General features: G+C 39.0%; 1 protein-coding gene and 1 non-coding gene across 12 annotated transcripts in view; both read left to right on the plus strand.

Moving 5' to 3' along the window:
* LOC124157279 (protein borderless) overlaps positions 1–25,025 on the plus strand; it is a 93,767-nt gene that overhangs the window by 19,754 nt on the left and 48,988 nt on the right. For all 11 annotated transcript variants that reach the window (XR_006864564.1, XR_006864563.1, XM_046531873.1 and 8 more), the window contains exon 2: positions 16,726–16,865. Coding sequence is in view for 9 of the 11 variants with exons in the window: in XM_046531873.1 (XP_046387829.1) it covers positions 16,726–16,865 (140 nt within the window). In the remaining 2 variants the exon portion in view is untranslated. The remainder of the gene's footprint in view (positions 1–16,725; positions 16,866–25,025) is intronic.
* Trnap-cgg lies at positions 653–724 on the plus strand. Its single transcript has one exon. It is a non-coding gene; the product is annotated as a tRNA-Pro (tRNA).

Here is a 25,025-nt window from a genome sequence, read left to right on the forward strand (position 1 = left end):
ATGGCACCACCCGCGAAAGAAAATAGTCCCAGACCGAATACAGTTTTATCGATGAAATACAATTTTATCGATGCATATGAATTTGCATCTTTGCATCTTTTTTCGTCATTAAAGGAAATAAAGAAACAAAACCTTTTTAGTAACTTCCTAAGCGCGATTTTTGTATCTTGATGGTCCACCCTCGTATCCAGGTACTAAAACTTCCTGTGCCGTCTGGGTACAATCATAAAGCAGTTCGTAATTTTTGATCCCGAACGCAAAAACTAATGTATTCGGAAGTAACATTTCATGAACGGATTCTTTATGATTATAGCCTAGGGGGTGGGGGACTTGAGAGCGTTTCATTATACTTTCAATGCTTGGATGGTATTGAATACGCACTTGCTTAGGAGAAGTACCATTAAGATCAAGACGTTTTTATTTTCCCTAGAAATTGTGGAAGGTTTCGTCCTCCTCCGTGATCCGCCACTCCCGTAATGGCTTTTATCACCTGTAGAGGCGCAACTCCTAACCGGGATTCATATTGATTGTAACTGATATTTCTTCGATCGCTGCGTATGGAGTACAATTATTCTCGGATCAATACAGCGGCTTAACATTCCGTATGTTGCGGTTAAGGTGTGTCGTTTAAAATCTCAACAATAGTCTCTATGGCCTGTTGGTCTAGGGGTATGATTCTCGCTTCGGGTGCGAGAGGTCCCGGGTTCAAATCCCGGACAGGCCCAACTTTTTTCCGTGAAAGTTATCACTCTATTCTCATTTACTGTTCATAGGAGGAATATGGGCTATGATATTTGTATTTCAACCCCTCTAATAAAAAAATATCCGTATTCTTGAAGCCGTGAAGGAATGAACTGCATTTTTTTAATGAATTCCGTGACATCTTTTTTTATATTGTGTGTCATAAGCAATAAAAAAATTTCCTAATATCTTTTGAATAATATGTAGCTGTTTTATTTGTTTGGTTTAATTGATGGGTATATGAATATCTGAATAATGATGTTATTATGGTCACTAATGATCGAGTTCCTCTTTTATCTTTGGAAAAGCAATATAACAGTCATGTCTTGAGGCGAATTTAGCAAATTATTATGAGTTTTATTTTACTGTTATTTATTAATTATGATAATTCTTCTGGTAAATACCGGCTGAATTATGCCTTAATTCACGAGAAATTTCATCTTGTTGCACTTGTTTGGGCAAAAAAGTGGAGAAATGTTTAAATTAGCTTTATCATTTTCATTTCGAGCGTTTTTAGAAAATGTTCTTTTCTCCCTGTATTTTCGACCCACGATTAACTTATGCATAGCAAATTACAAGGACGTTCTAAACTTCCAAGGTAATTTTAAAAAATATCAAAATTATATCAAGGTTGGTAAAATTAGAAACAAAACTGAGGAATTCACATGCTACCTCGCAAGCCGCCTCAATAGGCGTGTGGTGGAGGGTGTCAGGACACCAGCCGTTTACACATAAAAGGGAAATACTCTAACGAAATCAAGTCTAGCATTAATTATATGAAGTCTTTTATCGTGCGGAGAAAAAACGAATTCCCATACCTAGTGGTTCGGCAAAATATCACTCTTAATTTATTGTTTCTTTCAAACCTGGAAATGTAGTGGGGTTCTAGTATGATTCTCTTTGCGTCTCTCTGACTGCAGAGATGGGAGGGAAATATTGAATACAGTGCTAGGGGGTATAATTTCGGGTAAATTAGAAGAAAAAGGAAGAGAATAGGATTTTTAGACTGAATGAAAGGAAGTAGGCCATATTTTGAATCCATTCGTAATTGCTCGAGGTTGGTAACCTAATTGAGCTTATTTCGCCCAAGTAATCCCTAGTATAATAAGGATTAAGCTTCCTAAGGCTTTATTCGAAGCCCTTTTACTTTCCTTTTGCTTCAGGAATGCATATCACGGCGGACGGGTATTCTCGCCACTTCGAGAACCGGGAGCATGGTCCATCAGACTCCACTTTCGCTGTTGGAGTCTGAGTGTCAGGGGGGTGTCGTAATGAGGAGGGATGGCGGCCGTCACTTCCTCTATTTCCCATACAGACCCCACCCCTACGACACCACGACGCAGTGCTGGATTCAAATCATTGCTGTCGCTTTTGTAGAGGTATGTAGGGCTGGGAAAGCTCGGAAGAAACTGCGTCTCTACGGGCTACGAACTTTTTTTTATTGAAATAAATTGTGCCACTAATTAATTGAAAAATTGCGATAAAAAACTTGTGCAGAAGATAATCTAAAATTAAGCTCTAGTTTTGGAACAAATATTATGATCCGATCGATGTGGAAAGAGAGGTAATGATATTTCTTTGGTTTTGAGAGCGAAGGGAGGGTGCAGGTGATTATTCATAGCAGCTTGATATCTATTGCGCAAAATTAATGTTTATTCTAAGTCTTCAATGATGTGCGTAAATAGATGCGTTACTTTATGCACTTTACAATGGATGCAATTTTTTTCAACCTGGACCACTGATGTCTCATTATTTATATTTTCTCTTGAGGAGCCCATTCGCAGCATACTTTTTTTGGATTTTTCGCATTGCGCTTGCGGACCACAAGGCATGAAGCTTGTGACGCGACTTGTCTTAAGGAAGCTCCTCATGAACAAGTATTGATGTTGGGACCAATATTTTGACATGTGCATCGAATCTAATGTTTACATCGTCGAAGTTCTATAAAAAGAAAAGTTGACCCTCAAAATTGTATGTTGAATTAACAATACGTACTTTTATAGCAACATACGTTTACACGTAGATGGACTCGCGCCATTCTTTAAAATTGTTGTTACACGGCTCACACGGCCGATTCCCTGGACAAAGTCGTGCTGATAACAGGTATTATTTCTCTAAACTATATGTGCGTACATTAATCGTCGACGAAGGGAAAAATTCGAAGCAAAAGTGGAGAAATTTCTCAGCGAAAGTGTGTGAACACATTTTCGTATTCATTCGGTAGTGTATCGATTAATTTATTGTTCAATCATTACATGAATGATAAGGTTGAAGAAAGCGGATGCAGTGGAAGCAGAGTGAGGAACTTGATTAGATTAGGGGTGGGCTCAACACTTGAACTCAAGAGATATAGTCAAGGACAGGAATATATTTAAGAGTGACGGGAGATAGGACATTTATTCGAAGAAGCTTGAGATCATTTCCGAAAAGTGAATTCTTTTCTATATCCTCGATCTTGTATATACATAGATATATTAATTTACGCACTTAAATGTGGAGGAAATTTTTTTCCAATGTCGACTTAGGCCATTGACATCTCATTATTTATGTTTTCTCTTGAGGAGCCCATTCATGGCATAGTTTTTAGGTTTATTTTTAATATTACGCTTGCGCAGCTCGACTCGTGAGGCTTGTGACGCTACTGTTCGAAAGGAAGCTCCTCATGAACTAGTGAATTTGTAGTGAAGTATATTTGAAGGTGAATGACAAGGAAAGTATTTAGAACTACCAGAGAAACGGGTGGACATAATATCCCTCGACCAGAGCAAACACAAGCACTCCTGAATGTTCTCCAGAATATATTAGCATAAGCGGAAGATACCAATCAAAATAATTTCGTTTGCCAGAGTTACAGTCTCGTAAGCATTTATGATTACGTTTTGTTTAAGGTAGTCTAAAATGTTTACCTTACTCTCAACGTATAGATACACTCCGCTTTGTTGTCAATTTGCACTTTTGCGGTGATACCATTTATTTATGCCCGTCTTTATCACATAACCCAGAGAGAAATAATCCCTTTGAGTTTTTCAATTTACGTGATTTTTAGCGATAATATTTGGTCTATCACCCGAAATGAAGCGTACTTTTTATTCTCTTGCAATACGTCCATTTTTTTTTAACTAGCCAGTTAATTACCGCAGCAAGTCATCAAGTTGCAATTAATACTGTATTTTTCCGAGAATTTTAAAATAGCCTTTAACTCCAATTGAAATGTATGAGATTTTTCCCCGGAATCTGAATGCACAAATAGAAGAGCATACTTTTCCAGCATGTCTTCAATGAAATTGTTTCTCATTGTCAGTATGTTTACTTGTAAAGGAAATTAATCAACTCTATGTGGACCGCTTTTAATCGGAAGGTGTTGAATTAAATTATTCCGATGAAGGTGTTTTTGTCACTTCATGGAAGATTTTATCGCAATTCCATTCAACGTTTTGTTTGCGAATACTAAGGTTTTGAAGCTGTGATAAACCATTTGTGGTAACTCCATTTGTTTACTTAGGGAAAGTCGTGCCTGCGGTACAAAATGATGTGCTATCCGTTGATCACTTGTGATCGAGTTCAGTCCAGTGACGTATGCTGAGAATACCTGGTCAGGTATTTTTGAATGGGAGGTTTCAAAGAGAAAGTTTGACGTCTCACTTGTATTGCAGATTCTAGCGGTCATTGTCACCTCCATGGTTTACGGCATTCCGAATTTAGAATGCTCAACGTGTTACACTGCTCAAATTTCAAACATTGTTTTTAGTTTGGGTTGTTCGATTCCTCATTTGTTTGGTTGGCATTCGGTTTGAAGTTCTGGGTCTTAATCAAACTTATTCCTCTAATTCTATAGCAAGGTTTCATTTTCGATGGTCTATCTAGTATACGTCTGTCTTTTATTAAATACCTGGTTATCTAACCCTTATTATATATGGGATAGATCATAAAATATGTGGAATTGTGAGGCATACGATTGTACTAAAAGTCGTGGCAGGGTATTAACTTACCCTTCACTAAACTTTAATTTAGTGACGTCTTCAATTTAGATCATTTTGCAATTATAGATTCTTAGTTGGGGAAACCTTTCAAGCACAAGATTAGTGTAATTCACTCTTTTACAATATAAATTTCCCTATTCCGATAACCGCGCAAAGTATAAATGCGTTTTCTCATCTATATTATACCGGAACACATTCGTTTTCGCATCGGTTTCTGTTCCGGTTTTATGTTCGAAGAGCCTATTCGAAACCAGAAAACCTCGATCTTGCTAACAAAAGAAAAGGTGGTTTACGTTGGAACTGGAATCGAAGAACCAAACAGACTGTTACATGTGCTCGGGAAGTCTTGTAATTTTTGCCTGACCCAACAAATAAAATGTTATAACCGATCTTACTATTTCTGAAAGTGTGTTTCGACTTTATTAGCTGGTGCTCAACTCATTAAATTGATAACGAAATTCATTAACTTGATAAGGTGAACCGAAACACACCTTATCTCAAATTAAAATTTGAGAGCTTATCTTTTTGCATTCTTGAGTATAGTTTTTCTAATATCGTGACTAACGAAATTTTGATTTAAATTTAATTGAAACTAGTAAGATGTTAGATTTTAAGTTAATTACCAACATTGTTGGGTAAATATTGTCCCACCTTTATCAGCTTTTAGCAAATCTATCCATAATTTAATTTTGAAAACAGTATTTTTTGCGGCCTTTTTAATGAAGGTATTTGAGATTTGCTACAGTGGAATCTTCGACCAACCTCTTCCGTAGTACATACTTAGGATATTACTTTAAAGGATTATATTTACACCTCAGCCAGGAAATGGATTTATTTTGCGGTCCTGATGATACTAATCATAGTTTTTTATTATTCCTTTGAAGGAAGATGTAATTTGTTGTTCTACCGTTTTTTAAACGTTTTGTGTGGTCTTAAGTTCAAACTTTTAACTGCCTTCGTTGGTCAGATCACGTAAGATTATTTTTAGACGTTATCTATGCGATGGGTTGAGGTCTAATCAAAAATCAATGAACAAAATTTTAACGATTTTCTCTTATTTAACCCGTTTCCTTTTCCTTGGTGGAAGGGTATTTTTTATCTTTCTCGCTGTGATGATGCATTATTTTTTTAATGTATTGCTTCACTTGGCAATGTTTTCGTTGAGGGTATTAACAAAACCCAGAGTAATTGGCAATCAAAATGGAAATAAGGCTAGCGCAGTGAATCTTAGTAAAATTACTGAAATGAACTTCTTCGACGAATGTCATTCATTTGATTGGAAGAGGAACTTCCAAATAGATAACGCAAAATTGTAAGATTCGATAAATTAACAAATATGCATTGATGATATGAATTTTTAATATTCAGGATTTTTTGTTGAGATAGGTAGAAGATAAAAAAAATCACATGTTTGAAAACATCAATATTTTTAATGCGTTGCCCTGCTGCAATCTTTTTGGCTCTTATCATATAAGTAACCCAAGTTTAAATAACTTAAATATAATTTGTACAGAACAAAATTCACAAAATTTATGCAAAAATCAGTTACGCAAAAGCCTACGTGAAAGATCATAAGCTTTCCCGGCGGATATAAATGAAATATTTTCTCTGGTTTGGCTACCGGCGTGACTTTTAAAGGGCTTTCGTGAGTTGACTCAATCATAACCATTAACCATTAGGGTGTAGACTATGAACTATAACAATAAAATAATAGATCTATTATCACAGAACTACATACGAATTTTCTGAGTTTCACTAGATTTACCATTTCTTCACCGAGACTCGGTTTCACAATACTAAGTGTGAAAAAATGCGATGCCTATAAATAAATGTATGAATCTCCCGATTTGAAACTCACCATTTTTTTGCCATACCTACGTACTGGGAACCACAAATATGGCGAAAGACAGCTTCATGTGCTGCATATTCCAATGCACAAACTTTACTCTTGGTAAAAGAAGTGGATGTTAGATATTTTTTCCTGCCTCGCCAACAGCATAGAAATCCCATGAGGACTCATTTACGGGCGTTCGAATTTTATGGTGGAGACATTGCATGGTCAAATGGGGTTGAATGAGGCGTACCTAAGTTACGCCTTTGATTGGCGCGAATTCGCGACGCATGCAGATGGTGTGGACGAAGTGGAATGTGTGTCCCCTTGCGCTGGTCTTCTACTTTTTTTTCCTCTCTGTCGCTTTCTCTCCCCCTTTATCTCTTGTGATGCTTTCAATGTGAATTGCGCTGTCGTTATTTCTTTTGTCCATTTGAGTGGGGCTTGTTCCCTCGCTCTCTCCGGCACTAGCCCCTACTCGCAGACTGCAGTGGCCACTATAGGATCGGAGTTCACGGCCTATAGTATCTACCCACCACTGAGGTTTTCCTTCTGTCGCCGTAAAGGTTTAGCCTAGTGGACTACATAGAGGAGCCCAATGTTTTCCCATGAAAGCCGTGTTTTGTTGTCTCGAGTGCGCATTGTTATCTGTTTTCAAAAATGCCCGCAGTGCGGCGTTGAGTTCAGAGCGATTCCTTGATTCTCATTTTTGGCAATGGAGAATTTACACTAGCTAGCAATATCGTTAAAAAGTTTAATATTTCATAGACTATGCCATCACAAATGTAAATTTCAGTCAACAGCCCTATTTGTAGCTTGTTTCTCGATGAAATTCAGATAGCTTTGCCGTCAGCGACGCGAGTGGCGTCTTTTGCAAATGCATTGAATGACGCGTTGGGTGACAGCGCTTAAGTGTCCTATCGGAGAATCCCCCATTGCAATTTTCGCTGTTTTAGCCATCATTATTTAGTGCTACATCAGGGCGTTCATCGGTTTGGAACTATGCTAGAGCTGAACCTCGTTTGATATGAAAAATTTACTGTTGGGTACGTTTTTCGAAATATCTGGAAATTTTTTCAGCCTTGCTGCTGGTAAATCTTATCAATAACTCAAACTATCAAGAACTACAAGAAAACTAACGCAGTGGTCTTAATCAACCAATTAGTCCTATCAATCGGTTTTGGACATTGCCTTTCAATCTTGGTAGAATACGCAGAAGTAAATAATCGCTCTTGTTTATATTTTCTCTGTGCTAGCAGCGGAAGCTGTTGGACCCCGTGAACCCTTTAATGGTCATATATAGATATTAAGATGACTTCTGTGCTATTACTCTAAATAATACAATAAGGCTATTCATTCTAGTTTATCATTTGAGAATGCCTGACAGAAATTATCATCTTACGTATATTATTATTAAATATACTATTTTCTGGTATAATATATCAAATTATCATCGTACCCATTTTTATAATATAATTTATTCGCTGTACAAATTTCCCATGCCTGAAATTCATAAGCAGCTCATATTTCAACGAAATGATTACTTATTACCTAAGTTTAATCCTGAAACAGGAGAGGTAATTTGAATTCAAAATGTATGTCTAATATAAATTTGCCAACTAATTTACCAGTTTTGGAGAAGTGCAGGCTATATTAACCACCATATTCTTCGAGAAGTTATGCAGACTCTTCGAATCGGTATTTGTGAACAAGTTGGTAATGTTTAAGATTTTTTTTACTTTATACTTAAGGTTATCATTCCGATAGCTCTTTATTTTCCATGCTCAATGCATGCACTGTTTGCTTCTTGCTATTCTAAGCCCTAATAGTGCTTTCACAGCTTCCATTATGTATTTTAGAGTGAGTTTCTTGAATTACATATTTTTTCCCGTACCACAGCTTTATATTTTTTATAGTTATTCTACCAGTTAGGTTGCATGTAGCATTTTTTTACGAATCATCCCGGCCCTCTCCACTCTTACGTTGAACTTTCTTCTTCAATTCACAATAAAGCCCATTCCCTTCCTCCCCATTTTCGGTTTGTCTAATTAACACAAAGCACAATCGTAGTAGTAACTTTAACCATACGTCATCTCAATTTTCATGCAAAAGCTTCCATTATTTACTTCAGCGAAAAATTTCCTTCGAATACATGGTTTTTTACCTGACAAATTTTGTTAAAACCATTAAGGCCGTTTTACACGGTACACGGAATTGCGCAATCTGACGTACGTGTGAAGGCGCAATCAAAATTGCGTCGTGTAAAGCGGTGAATTGCTAGAGCACGTGCGAGTCGGCAAAATAGCCCCTGTTCTAAATTAGTTCATGCATTCGCGCAATTCCACGCCATTTTAAAAATAAATGCATCTCTAACTTGCGCAATTCCGTGCCCCGTGTAAAACGGCCTTTATACATTGTTCAAAAACTTCAGTGTCCATATTACGGACTCTTCATGCCTGAAACATTGGTGATTAATCATGAGGATTGTAGAAAATTAATCACCTGTATAACAAAACTCACCGTATAGTATGTTTTTCATTTCTAATTACAAAATGTGTCCCCTTGCACCGAAACCCTTGAAAAATTATGCCAATTCCCGCGCACGTGTTACACTAGATGACAAAATTGGTGCCTTTTTGAAGAGCAGCTCCACTGATTGGCATTTGCCCTCACCCACTCTATCTCTGTTTGTCTGTCAGTCTCTCTATCCTGTTCGTTATCCCACCATTTGAAGCGTCTGTTCACGCCGCCCGACTATCACGCACAGTCTGACTTCCTCTTTGCCTCGGCGAACCGACTTCGTAACCAGTCGCGGACGTCAACAGTGTTATGCACGTGGGACCTCTGTACGTCTCACCATAGATCCTTCTCATTTAGGCATAGTTAACTCTATTAGCTGTTACTGCATCGAGAGAAATACGGGCTAAGCATTCCATTATGGAGAGGGAAGAGATTAATAATTCCAATAATAATAAATCCAATTACGAAGGATATTTTTCAGCCTCTGGCTGCACAGGTATGAAAGATATGATTGAAAAAAGGCAAAATTTCATTTTGTGAGAAGGAAATTGATCTAAGAGAGTTATTTGAACGTAACCAACACGAATGTTGGGGATTTCATGGTAGCTTTATATGAGTATTTTAAAATATTTATCAAATAATGATAAAATATTGGATATTCCCAACAAAATTTGTCCTTACAGTGCACCCATTGTTTGCATGATTGAAAGCGCAGCCTCCTTCAGCGCACTAGTTATATTTACTCTGAGGCTTATGAAGGCGACGTTTAAGCTCCTTAGTTTTAGCTTCTTCTAAGCACTTAAAAAAGTATTGCTATTTAGGGCCGTTGAAGGCAGGGCCTGGGCACACTGTTTTATCAATCGAGCGTCATTTTTGATCTCCTATTTAATAAACTCGATTGTTTCAGGCTTCACTTTCTGGAAATCCATTGTAAACAATTAAAAAGGTACGGTATTTTTTTACACAATTTTTTAATTGTTGTTTTCATATTTGATACACAAAAAAGTGTATGATTTTGATTAAATGTGGCCCATTCCTCGGTAAAAGCTGTAAGTTTTGTTAAGTCCGTTCAAAATGTCACCATTGTGATATTTTGATCCCATAATATGCACTTCTCCCCAAAATCAAAATTTTCCTTATGGCTCACAATTACTTAGTGCCAGATAGAAAAGTAGTCTGAGCTTCTCAGTGGAAATTCTACTTATAAGCTTTTTGGGATATGGATACTTTCTTTAAGTCCATCCTTGACATCTTTAAGGTCAAAGGGATAGTCTTTGTCAAGGTACTAGGGGCGGAAGAAAGGAAAGCCATGCAACAAAGGGTTCTCATGGCAATCAGTGTGTTAAACCAAAGGCTTGGAGGGATGCCAATTCAATTACGACATGAGCACTATATTAATCAGATATACACATAACTCACCTCCTGGAATCAGAAGGTGTAATTAGTCTTTGAGGTACTTTGGGGAACTAGCGATTTTACTAATAGGTGAAGCCACAGGTTATTAAATGCGCTGAGACGATGAAGATATCCAGGGCGCCTGAGACGATGAAGATATCCGTGAACCCGAACTGCTAACCACTAGAGATCTAAGATTCTATTTTTTTAGGCTCTCTATATTGTGCAGCGACCCTTTCCGTCGAGGCAGTGAGCCTCCTTAAAAGCAGGCTTACACCGACGCCGGGTTTACATCCAACCTTCCTTCAAGTAGGTCGTCTCCTACAGAGAGCCTATCCGCCATGTGATCATGTGAAGACTTCCGCATATTTTCGAAATTGAAGACACTCATTTCCCACGTCCTCCTCTGCGTCTATCCACATCTCTTGGAAAAATTTCACTAACTTCTCATTGCAATACCTCTAGTCTAATGGGGTAAATTATTTCTACAACTCCATAGTACCCTGCGAACCACATTAAGGGTGTTTGGCGTAGGATCACAAATCGCTAAATTTCAGCATTTTCTACGCCACATACGAATTCAGGGATTTCGAGAAAAAATATAACACATAAACATGTGTGCAGGTGCTGTGAGCGCCAAAGAATTATGCATAAATCTATGCAACGCAAAAATATAAAATAAACACGCTTATATGGAAAGCAAAACTTAGTTATCAATGGGGAACTTGCATGAATTTTTTTTATTTCACAGGCGGACAGAAAATTATTTTCTGAATACAACAAAGAAAACCGCATGTAAATCTGAGTTTTCCTTCGCGAGATATTTAATGATAAATATAACGAATTTTAAAGCGCGGGAAAAACGCCCTCACCCCCCAAGCCACTGCCGACGAAGCCTCGATGACGTCAAAGGTGCCTAAACATCACGCGAAGCTATTGTTGTGATTGTTTGTAATAGTTGCCAGCAGTTGTGAGAGCTTCGTTTGTTAGACGTGTTGATTATTTTATATTTAAAGATAAATATCCGATGATAGAGGCTTGGAAGCCCTCGTATTTTGCATTATTTATAATATTAATATCTGAGTAAGGGCATAAAATATAAAACTGGAGCAGTTAAACCAAAAATTTGATAATACCTAAATAACATCGTTGTAGGAGTCTGAGCCACGGCCATTGGAAGGGGGATACGTTAATTGTAAGTTTATGTTATCGACGGCATATCATTCATTTAAGTATGTAATTAGAACGATTTTGATGTTTACTAATGTCCGCTTAGCTTTTATATACAATAACTTCATCCTCTCATTCGTAGGTTCCGGAGAATTCGTCGTTTAGGACTGTCTGTGCTTGTATTATGGGGTGAATTCCAGTCAATGCAACTTTTGCTCGCTGATTGGAGACATCTAGGAACATTTTTGTGCCAAAATAGTGTTATTTTCAACGTGACATCTCCCGTTAAGCTACTGATAATAATCACAGTGCCAGTGGTTGTAATGCACAAAGTTTGACAAGGTTGAAAAATATTGGCCAAGAGTTATCAGTGTTCCATCGTGATTGAATTGTAAAAAGTGCTATTACGCTATCGATAAATGTCTAACAGTAGTGTAAAACTTGTCGGTGGCGTGCTAATCTCCGTTGTTCACCGTAGATATGACATTTCACGATCACGCTATTGAAATAAAAACTGTGTGTGAAGTTTGTTATTCCATTATTTCAACGAAAAGTAGTGAGAAATGTCACCTGTGTCACTTGTGTGGGCTAATTTAAGGGTTTAAATCAGTGAATAAATAGTTGTATCCATCATAACGAGTTCTGTTATTGTAAGTTGTACGTGATGAATATAAGAATAGTAGTGACTTCCAGTTTTTGATAATTGTATTTGCCTATTTCCCACTATATTTTTATGGTATATGCTAGTATATTGTTTATGGATTTACCTATATTATTGAAATAGGTTGTAGCTTGTGTGTGTGTTGGCAGCGGAACCGATTCGCGATCTCACATGTGGATTGTGTGCAGACTGTTTTGCTGTGAATTCGTACCGTAGGACGGATAGGACTACCTTCTCCGTTAATCCGGCGTTGCCAAATTCAACAGCACAGCTTACGATTGTTATCCTCCAGTATTACAAGTTTCTTTTACAACTCGATTTGCCGCCGACGTATAGCAATAATCTGTCTTAACAAATTCCATGAGGGTCGTGGCATCAATTTTTGGTGTCCCAAAAAAAGGCTGGTGTCCTAACACCCCATGCCACGCGCCTTTTAGGCGGCTTGCTGGGTATTATGTAGACATAGATGAATTTCAGGTGTACTATTCGAACGAGTGGCAACGTTATCATCCATTTTTCTGATAACCAAAACACACGAAGTGAAACGCTTGTACTTCATCATCCCGATGCCGCATTATTAATATCCCTAGTAATAATCTAGGCACAATAGCAATAGGAAAACTTGCCCAAGAATAACAGAACAAAATAAAGTGACGATGAGCGGCTAAATACTCTCTCAAAACAAATTTTACACCATCCGCTCAGCGTATTTCCCTACTCCCTACGGTTGTTTAGGCACCTATGACGTCACGCCTGGCCTCGGCAACGCTCGGGTGTCTTCGCGCAGTGGTCGGCTCAGAGAAATTTTTCTCGATTTTAAATGCAATTTTTTTATTTCTTTTGATATTGAATGGAGAAACTGAAGGTATTTTTGCGAGCTAATGTATCCATTTGACTTATTCAAAATAGTTTTTAGAGCAATCTACGACCCATGCAAGTTCCTCATTCATTAATAGTCGGCAATCCAAGCGATTTTTAAAGTAGTTCTTCGCTCATTTCCCATATCAGCAATTATTTTATCACTTACGTTATTCTTATGCTTTACATCCTTCAACACCTGCTTCATGTATCTCACCTGAGCACTTCCTTCTTACCTTCCTCTAGCCTTTTCAACGATTGTTTTCTCCTGAGTGTTGATCGATTGATCATGATGTGATCGATTTTAAGTTTTCTTTTCTATTTCTAAGTGGATGTGATCGATTTTAAGCTCCGTATTGTTCTCAGATCTTAACTAAAACTTCTTTCCCACTCCTCTAAAGACATCTTCATCACTCACTCGATCTAATTATTTGATTGCCATTATTCCTCTGTAGCACTACTCTTTGAACGCTCCAACATTTACTTATCTTCTTCTTTCATTATCTATGATTAACTGCCAAAAAGAAGCATGCTCCAAAAGTAAGTCCTATTGAATGGATTCCTTAGCTCAACGCCTATATTCCCAGCTGTGAGTAGATTCCTCTATAAGAAGATTTGCTTGGGATATTTTCTATTTGTTTCGTCTATTGCTGGTCACTCGGTTACCCAGACAGCATAAATCCTTCACCTCCTCAAATTTTTAGTTCCCTAGCGTAACGTTTATCTTTACTTTTGGTATTCTGATGTGGAATTATATTTTGGGTTTCTTCGCTTTGATGTTCACCCATCGCCTAGCCATATCCTTTCCGTATTTAATAAAAATAAGGTACAGTTATGGTACGGTAATTGCTGGTAAGCTGTGAAATATTGTTCGGTGATTTGGACAAAGGTTCGTGGTAGAAGACTCAGAAAACGTCTCCTAATCTGGTTTTATGTAATGGACATATCGGTGGCTAAGTTCTAAGAATACGTGTATCAAAATTTGGCCGGTTTGAGACAGGTATATTAAACAAAGTGTAATGACATTTGAAAAATAAGATTCTAGCAAAAAACAACTCTTTGTTTGCAAATGTATGCTTCTTTTTCAGTTTTATGAATTTTTGGTTTTTCATTTCAGTGTACAATTAAAAATATAAATAGTTTTTTTGCTCTCCTTCAAAGTTGCTATTTTTGAGATACGTGTTGTTAGAACTTAGCCATCGATATATTTTGGGTGTCTTCGCTTTGATGCTCAGCCTTCAATGGGCATGTCTTTTCATAGCATTTGAAATAAGGTACAGTTATTTCTTGCTGGTACGTTGTAGAAAATTTTTTCAGGGATTTGGATTAAGATTCACGGTAGAAGATCCAGAAAACCAGTCCCCTCAATGCGCGAGTTTTTCGGGGCTCGCTGGCCAACTCATTTCAAGAACCCTTCCACACCGATCAGCAATTGTCGCCTTCCATGGGGAGGCTTTTCGGACCTTTCCTTCTGACGCCCAGATTGGCGGTGACGTGTGTCAAGTTTGCCCCGGAAATATTCGGTTATGTCCCCACCGCCCGCCTCCGCCCCTTTAATAAGAGCGCCCATCCTGTGGAGACGAGGACTCCTCGTCCGATCTTCGTGTGCGCGTTCTCTCGCTCGCTCGCCCTCCAAGTCGTTTGGCCGTCTGTCTTCGTTATACCGCGTGGACCTCCTCGCGATCCGACGTGGCGTAACACACATGCGCTAATGACCTTTACTTCCGGTGACCACCGAACGGTGTCGATGCGGTAGGGCCTGGGTCACTTCTACTTCTTTTATGTGTGGTGAAACCGGCCTAAACTTTCGCCTGCTTTCTTCTCTCCTCTGCGACTACCTTCAGATTTCCTACGAAACAAATGCATTTTATTTATTTTATTTTATATTATTTTGCAGCTCTACATGTCATTTGAACCCGAAGACGGGAGCTGGAACGCGCCCGAAACTGTCGTCCGCAAAATATGAGTCAACGCGGCATGAACCCGAAAAACAATCACCTATTTCCCATATGGCTGGGTACCCGCTGAAAAATTCTGTTCCCGAGTTTGAGAACCAATATATCATTTTATTTTAAAACTAGGTTTACCTAATGAAAGCTCTTTTAATTCTGCGTTGACTGATGAAATGAAAACTTTTTTATGTATATGACTATTTCTCAGAGACCACATTTAGATTCGGGCAGTTTTCCCTCGAAACAAATGTATTTCCCATATTCCTATCCGTTGCAAAATTCTGACTCCCAAGTTTGAGGACCAATATCTTTTCCATTTCAAAACTTAATACTAAAATATCAAAACTATTTCTTCGGTGGCTGATTGCATGGGAACTCATGTTTATAAATATCTCATTTTGCAATCGCCGTTTGGACCGTATTCTTGATTTAAAGTTCATCTTTGTATATTCACCAATGATTTATTTACGGAAGCTCTAAGTGTGTAGATTTAGTTTAGCATTTATTTCGGCCGACGAACCGTCTGCCGCGAGCCGGCTGAAATGAGCAAGGGAAGGAGGGTGCCAGTAATATTGTAAATGCTGCCCATTTTCGGCGATCTCCTCCTTGGCCAGTGGCCATAAATTTTCTATTCACCCTGTACAACGAACACTCCATCAGATTTTAACTGGCTCTTAGTTATTAATACTATGTTAAAGCCCAGGCATGACTAAGCCCGTCGATTCTCCGTAAAAAAAAGATAATTTTGTGGAAACACTGTCGTCCGGTCGAACACGAGTAGAACGATCTAAACATAATTATTTCTTGACTGGATTCCGATAATTGCTTAAGTTTCCTTAAACTGACTATAAATTAGTTTTTATTATTTAGCACGACATACTCTTCTATGTGTTTATTCAATGACTTGCACCGTTTTTTGTGTGCAAACTTTCTTTAACATGAAGTACTGGCCTTTGCAATACCTAGCGATTGAAATTAATTATTATTTACCACGTGATATCATCCCTAACAATCCGTAAAGTTACTGGGCACCATTAAATATTTCACGTTAAATTTCACATTTTATTCACTAAAGTTATATAATTAATTCAAGCACGCAGTGTGATATATTACCTATAGATTATAGTCTATCGCACTACGGAGTATGTATATTGGTCGGTGTGAACCGTAAGAGTTCCGTCTCATTTTTGTCTATAGTGAAATATTTAGTTACTGGCAAGTTCAGCACTCATGACCAAATTTTGATGTACTGATATTGAATGAATTCAATCTCATTAACTTCAGAAGCTCAACTACTTTGCTGGTGCTATTGGCTGGAATAACTGCTATTTTCCGCGCCTGTGTAATGGTTCAGTACGTTATTATTCGTTTTTTTGAGTAGCCGTGATTGAATACACTCCTTGTAAACATTCCTTAGGTGGTAGAATACATTCATAATTATGACATTACATTTGTAAAATATATAGTTTTGGATGGCATTATAGACCAACATGCAGCATTAATTTTCCATTTTACCGAAACTCACCGAGTACGGACTTTGCCGTTCATTTCCGAACATTGTGCCAATTTTACCATTGTTTCCCCTTCTGATGTGACTTCATTTTTTCTTGCTCACAGGACCATCGTTGGCGCTAATGGACGATGAGAAGCAGCCCACATTCCTGACAGGGTCCGTCGGAGAGAGCGTTGTACTCAACTGCCAATTGGAGTTCCCTCACGATATAGCCATCCCCTACATCCTTCGCTGGAGCAAGGATGTAAGAGAATGCTTTCTGCTTTTTTTTTGTGATTATTCGATTATGTTCGAATACAGCTACATCCGTTTAGCAACATCCCTGATCATGCATTTGCTCCAAACTTCACGTCACACCATTATATTTTCGCTTAAGAAACACTTAATTGACATGGTTTTCAGCCAGTTGTTTCGGGTTGAGCATGAGCAGCACAATCATGAGGCTTGTGAAGCTAGCGGTGCAGATCAAGCTTTTCATGAATACGTTTTGAATTCAATACCAATATTTTGCATTTGCAACGCATCTGATGTTTATGTGACCTTTGCATGCAAAAAATGTCTTCTATTTAAATTATATACCAACTGCTTGTGTCACTCTAGCCTCAAGCTCGTTGGTTGAACTAATAAAACTGGTAAACGAACGTTTATATATTGATAGACTCGCGCACTGTTTGAAAATAACTTATAGGTTAGTGGTCCGGGGCAAACTCCTCATGAAACATTTTTGATCTTGGGAGCACTATTTGGCACTAACAGCGTGCCTTCTATTGATCAGATTGATCAGCGTGATCGGAGTGTTGACACAAACACACACAGTACAATTGGGAATATTTTATGGGGTTTGCTTCATGATGGCAAAAGTGTAAAACATAAGTAACGGAGGCGACGAAAGAGAAATATTTTCATCTCCGCGGGTTTGTGAGACGCTTAGCCTTTAATTTTGGCTCAATAAATCTCCCCCACAAGTTCCATAGTTAGATAAACGCTGCCGCTTGCTAAATATCCGTGATCATAGATTCATTCTGTGTTAAAAGTCGAACTATTTCGGCTGCTTTATCCAAATTTTAGCAACTGTGTTGGAGCGTCGTGGAGTAGTGGGTTTTCAAACTCCGAGGTGAAATCATATTCCAGGTGAATGCCTTCAAACACCCCCACACAAAAATCTTTCAAGTGCTAGGTGAGTCAGAGAAAGGAACTCCTACCCTGACTGCGTGATATTCACACATCCGTGGATAAATTCGGGTCGAGCTGTACTCTCACCTCTCCATACCAAGCTTAGGGTTAAATCGCTGATTTGAGTTAATCGAATGCTATGCCAGCCAACTTCGGCTTTTACAACAAAAGTAACTCTTGGCGTCCATTCTACCTATCCACGAAACACCCGTGGATAAATCCAGAGTAAGCTGTAACTTCACCTTTCCTTATCAGCCTTTGGATTAAATCGCTCGCCTGAGTTATTCGACTATTGTACCAGCCAACTTCGACGTTTACAGCAAGCTTAACTTTAGGCTGACTAAAATACTTAGGAGACAATTTTCTCCTTTCGAAAACATGTTAGCTCGCTTTATCAGTTCCCAGCACGCTGCTCTCTTTCATCACTGGTGCAGTATGGATTTATATGTCCGAATTTGACAGTTAGGTAGGTACCTAAATACCAGGATTTGAGCAGGACGCCATCTTGGAAGGGTGTCCTTACAAGTCAGGCAGCATAATGGAGCGGTAGCAGCATTTAGGTACCTTTCTTGGCCACAAGATATCAACATCGACCAGTGCATCCTTTTACCATGATTCAAAGCGTGGGAAGCGTCTTTGGAATACTATCAACCACAGAAAAAGAAATATACGGTTAAATTTTGCCGCAAAATGAGCCGTTACCTACAAAGAAACGTAAAAACTAATTGTCAGACTGAATCCTCGAATAAAAAAATAACCCTACTTTATCCACGATCTACTAAAACAAAAATTTTGCCTATTTCACTTAAGGGATGAGAAAATGCCTTTCTCCGGCATCCTAAATTCAAAATTTCGTTCAAATTTATTCGCCTCTTCAGTACTGCTGGGGTTGAACACTGCTACGTGAGTGGTTTTGGCCCGGAATTTACCCTAAGGACGGCGGTAAACCCGTAAAACCGCCGTCGGGCCACCACGGTACCATAAACTATGAAATATCAACGTGCCACGGTTAAAATATATATATAAATAAATAAGTAGTATCTTCTCCTACTTCACTGGTATTGATATAAATATATAAATAGTTTTTTCACTGGTATGCTGCACCGTTCACTATGAATTGGGGGTGACCACTTGGACGTTGCCGTCCTCACTGGGTTGGGGATGGGGGATCATCGGATTGTTCTTTTTCTGTTTCTTCTTTTGGTACTTCCGTCTATGTGGGAGTCCTGGTGTGATGATCATCGTCGGTGGGGCTGGGATCGCTGGTTTCACTGAATTCGACGGTGGCAGCTCGATTTTGGGGCGGTGTAGATGTAGGTGGTCGCTGATGAATCTGAGTAGAGCTTGTGTTTGTGGATCCGGTGATTACTCCGTTCTCAGGAAGCATGATGTCCTCGAGAAGCCGCGGGTTGTGCTCTGCAATCCTAACTTCGGCGTTGCTCCGTAGCCGGCATAATCTGTGGAGGAGAGGCTCAACGATAGTGATGTTATACACGTGTTTCGACCCGAAGTAGTTTTGACTCAGATTTCGCTTCGACCACGAGCTTAGATCCCCGGGTTTAAATACATTTCATTTCTTTTCTACATTTCGCTCCCGGCAAAGAAACTATTGAAATTTTACTGGTTCTGACTTTAGTTTCATGTCACTCGCCATCCCTGCTTTATACCATGATTCAAAGCGAGTAATGCGTCTTCGTACTTATCCACGACTGCTGGTCGCGACTCGGCCTCCCACGTCCGCTCACGCCATCCCCACCGACAGAGCCGCGTGGCCACTTGAGGAGTACAGGCCGGGCGGCCGCATCTGCATGCACGCGGAGAGGTCCTGGCGTTCGCCCTGGAGGGCCCCCGAGCTGTCAAAACACTCCATCGTCGAAAGAGGGGGCCGAGCAGCACCCGTAATAGTGGCATGGCGCCTGAGGAGGGGGATGGCGAATTGGACTTCATGAATGGATCCAGGCAGAGCATCTCTATGCCCGTTCATTCATTGTCAGGCAATGCTCGCCTCTTCGTCTGGCTGTCCGAAGATGTTTACGAAACGATTTAGATTTCGTCAATCTTTCTCGCTAGTCCTATGCGAGCGAATGGACGATTATAATTTATGCGGTGTGGCATGTCGTTGTCGTTGTCATGTTGAGTCGTGGGTCCTAACATAATTTAGCTGAGGGGAACTGCTCTGGAATTATAGTGGGTTTCGTGACGTGGAAAAAATTATGTCCTCTCGACTTAATTATTTTTGTCTAACCTTTAGCGTTTCTCGTTGCGGCCGATCGCCTTTGTATCGTGCTCGCCGTCCGGGGAATTAATCCCTGGGATCGGGGGGGAATTAGGGTGGAATTTGTTATTCTCAGTCGAGAAATAAATCACGGGAATGGCTTAGAGATACAATTTCGTTCATCTTGCAAATCCTAGAAATGTTTTTGTTTGCGTAGGCGTGGTCTAACCCTCCCATGAGATCCAAGAGAGAAGTTTTCTCGCGCTCGAATTCCACTGAAACGACCAACCCTGCCACTTTCAATCTATATATTAAGTTTGTAACTTGTACCTCCGTTTGCATTTTGCGAAGTCAAACGTTAGGGTGTATCTCAGCGCTGTAGCTCGACACTGCGTAAAGTTGCGGGCAAAAAACGTGCAAAAACGGACCAAAAACTGCCTTCCCACGAAACGGGATACAAACAGTGGCAAGCCACAATTAATATCTGTCTCCCCACTGCAGTGGTTCTCCTTTGCGAAACCCTAGCAACAGGTGTGACCCTATGACAAGCAACAGCGCCGCAACGATATGCGACAAGGCAACGACCGGTTGCGCAACAGAGTCAACCTGGCCGAGGAACATGCACGTTGGCACTGCTAGTATACATGTTTACCTTGTTATCAACCTCAACCCAACCTTATTGTATCCATTTCCCAAGCAGTATTCAAATCTTGCATTTTATACAGCATTTATGATAGATAGCAAGGGCGAACCAAGGATCAAAACTAGGGGGGGGGGGGGCAGGCCATGGTTGTTCAAGTTTGATGGTAAGATTTGAGCATACAAAAGGTGAATGAAACCAATGTTTTAAGGAAACTGTAACAGCTCTTTATTAGTTCTTTTAAAACCATTTGCAAGAAAAAACATTATTTTCCTTAAACACATTTGCGATTTTTTCTTATAAGGGGGGGGCAGCTGCCCCCTCCTGCCCCTCTGTGGGTGTGCCCATGATAGATAGGGCTCCTACATTTTTGGCGAATAAAAATATTCGTGGCTTCTTAAAGTTTTTGCATATTTTTCACTATTTTTGCTAATCTTGGTGTTATTTGCGGTTTTGGATGGTACCTATGCATCCAGAAACTAGGAAACAATGAGCTCGCGAAAATCGAGGACCCCAACTGATTGGCCTATTCTGTGAATACATCCCCTCGTGAAAATTCGCCTGCCAGTGATGGCTTCGCAAAATTTGTTCTAGGACAGAACATGCAGTTCTGTGGAACAGGCTGGTTGGCGTTGCTATTAAATTCTATTAATCGAGATACAGTCGCCATTCTTAATGGTACGAAGAAAAAAGGATTTCACTGGCATCGGTGAGGTGCGGGGCGTGGGCCGCGGCCGTTGCTGCCTGCCGTTGGTCGCCGATGGTGGTGGAGAGTGCGTAGGAGGCGGAAACGGCTTCGGAGCGTGTTCTCGGCAGTCGGTGTAGGGTGGTGTGGTGCGGAGAAGACCATTTGTAAATTAAAGCATATTAAGTCCCTCTCTCTCTCTTTGAGATCCGTTGATGATGACCGCCTACCCTCCTCTACATCTCACGGGCCATGCTCCCCTAACCGTCTTCGGCCGCTTTCCACTCCTCATCGCGTAGTATCTACTTCTTGGGCCCTGCCTTCGGGCGGATTTAGGGGTGGTGTCACAGGAGTCATGACTCCACCCCCAAATCCCATCGATGTGTTCAATTTTTATTAGTTTATAAGTTTTTGTATCCTTAAATGCATGCAATTGTTCAATTTAATTTGTTGTTGAGAATAAATATGAAGTTTTATGCTACAAAATGCGTGAAAATGAGTATTTAAAAAAAGCGTACAAGGGAGAACTCCTCTCTCTCCCGGGGGTATTCCATACTCCACGGGCCCGGGTGATAAGCCTCCAAATTTGATCAGCCCCTGGATTGGAGAGGGTAGCGCTCACCCCATGCTGAGTCTTGGGCGTGTGGATTTGATGTAATTCGGGGTAGGCGAGTTCCTTTCCTTTTAGGACCTTTTTTTAAGGCTAATTTTTGGTGAAATATTTTTTGTCAAAGGGTCTAGAAAATTATGAAAATAGTCTGCAAAAATCACGGGATTTCATCATAATATATGAGTTCTCCCGCTGGGATTAGATTAGATGGGTTACTCGTGTGGGCCATAGCAAAGGGTGTTTACTGTATATAAACCCCCGCCGAAATCATGGTAAATTTAAGCGTCCTGGTAGCGCAACTGGTAGAGCACCTGGCCGGCAACCAGGAGGTTCTGGGTTCGTGTCCCAGTCAGGCCGCATTTTTACCCTCTGATTTCTGGCTTTTTCCATCTACCACAGCACCGTTGTCCTCATCCTTTTTCCATTATATGTTCCTATCCACGTCGGCAGAGATGGAGAACCTCATCCGGTGGGAAACCCGAAACAACTTCAACATCATCATACGCTGGGAAAATCTCAGATATTTCTTCAGTTGAAATATTTCAATGTCTTATTTTACTAATATGTATTAAGAACTTCCACCATATCGTGCCCAACGTCATACAAGATATTGGGTAGAGCATTCGAGGGGTCTCGGATTCAAATGCCGAGTGAAGCATTCGGACACCTCCAAAAAAAATCCTCGAAGAGGAAGGTGACCAGAGAAAGGAACTGCCCCCCCCCCCCCTGCTCTGAGTTTATTAAGTTCACTCGCCTGGGATCTAATCCGGGGTGAGCTCTACCCTCGCCACACCAAACCAACCCTCACGTCGAATCACAGAGTTGAACCCGATTGTTTTCAGTCAGTGCCGTAGTGATTGTGTTATGAAGAATTTATGATGAGGTTTCCTCATTATACCATTACTGATTCGCTAGTCTAATCTATATTTAATGTTTCTTTAGATACCACGACCATTTGTGGCACAATGAAGTTCCTTGACGTATTTGGGAAGTGTTTTTCGGGGATTCTTTCGAAAAAAAAGATATGAACAGATATAGATAGAAAATCAAACCTGCAAAGTAGGAACGATATGTGAAGAGAGTACATTCCGTTTTAAAAATAAATGGCAAAAGGGGACAACACAGTGATTATTATTCTCCATGGACGTTTATAGGACGCTCTTTTGGACTGGGGGGTATTGAGTACATTTTTGTAAATTGGAGACTCTATAGAATCTTGGAATCTAGGAAAACAAAAATAAATTAAAAACATTTTGAAAATTAGAAATTAACTCACATTTACACGATAACCAACTTAATAAATAGGCCATGAATTAGAAAAAGGAAGATTGATATTATCTAGTTTCAATGCGCTTACCTATTTACATTATTGTAATGCAATATAGATATACTAAAGAGATAAATAAAAATAACCGAAAAAAATGTTGGAATAATGGTTCAAGTGCAAAAAAAAACAATCTAAGATTTACGGACGATATACGGGTTTTTAATTACGAGCGCAGAAAATGGAAAATCTGCATTCAGTTATAATTATTTCATTTTATTTTGACTGATAGTGATTTGAATCTCCAATGCAATCCTCTGTCCTTCCCTTTTCGGTGCGTGAGCGAACCCGTTTTGCGAAATTCTTGTCTCTCTGCAGAGATATTAGTCCAGGTAATGAAGCTCATAAAAGTGAAAAACCTTGCAATTTTTTCAAACTGAATTGATTTGCACCAAAATTTGGGATTAGGCTAATTATACCCCCTACTTCAAAATCTATATTATGCCGTAGGGCGCTTTTTATTTTTTAGGGGTGAAAACTACCCCTAAAAGCTGGAACTTAAAAAATTATTTTTTAAAGCTAAATACGTGTAAAATTTAGTTTAAATTATATGTATAATTATTTTTTTATGTTTGGTAAATAATTTTAAGGTGTTTCAGCCCATAATAATCAACCCTTATTGGGGGTTAATGTAAAAAATAATTTTCAAACTGAATCGATTTGCATAAACATTTGTGTTTATACTAATCATACCTCCTTTAAAATTTTTTTTCAAACCGAATCAATTTGCATAAATATTTGGGATTAGACTAATCATACCCCCTCCTTCAAAATCTATATTAAGCCCAAGGGCGCCTTTTATTTTTTAGGGGTGAAAACAACCCCTAAAAGCTGAAACTTAAAAAATTATATTTTAAAGCTAAATACGAGTGAAATTTAGTTTAAATTATATGTATAATTATTTTTTTATGTTTGGTAAATAATTTTAAGGCGTTTCAACCCATAATAATCAACCCTTATTGGGGGTTAATGTAAAAAAGAATTTTCAAACTGAATCGATTTGCATAAAAATTTGTAATTATACTAACCATACCTCCTTTAAAAATTTTTTTCAAACCGCATCGATTTGCATAAATATTTGGGATTAGACTAATCATACCCCCTCCTTCAAAATCTATATTAAGCCCAAGGGCGCCTTTTATTTTTTAGGGGTGAAAACAACCCCTAAAAGCTGAAACTTAAAAAATTATATTTTAAAGCTAAATACGAGTAAAATTTAGTTTCAATTATATGTATAATTATTTTTTTATGTTTGGTAAATAATTTTAAGGCGTTTCAACCCATAATAATCAACCCTTATTGGGGGTTAATGCAAAAAAAATTATTTACCCTAAAAATAAAAATTATTTATCACATTGTATCATCTTATTCACTTTCTTACTCCTTTTATTATGTATTCACTTTTTTCTCTCATGATTTTAATCACAGCACAGAAAAGATATAACAATAGGATAAACAGAACAAACTTCGTCATGGTAACATAAACAAATAAATCTACATTTATGTAGACATTACATGAAACACAATCAAACGGAGACTGTATGGCTTCCAGTCTTCCCATCACATGCATGCTCACAGGTCATTGTGAGCGAGAGCACACATACTCACATATGTGTATGTATATATACATCTTATGGGTATGTGTGTTTATTTTGTAGCAAATTTGAGTGTATCGTTCGCTTCTAACGTAAAGTACACAAAGTATATGCTGATTATGAGGAATATTATGCTCTGAATTGTGGATTTCGAATTTTTCG

Source organism: Ischnura elegans, chromosome 4 (assembly GCF_921293095.1).
Source record: "Ischnura elegans chromosome 4, ioIscEleg1.1, whole genome shotgun sequence".
In the NCBI taxonomy this organism is placed as follows: Eukaryota; Metazoa; Arthropoda; class Insecta; order Odonata; family Coenagrionidae; genus Ischnura; species Ischnura elegans.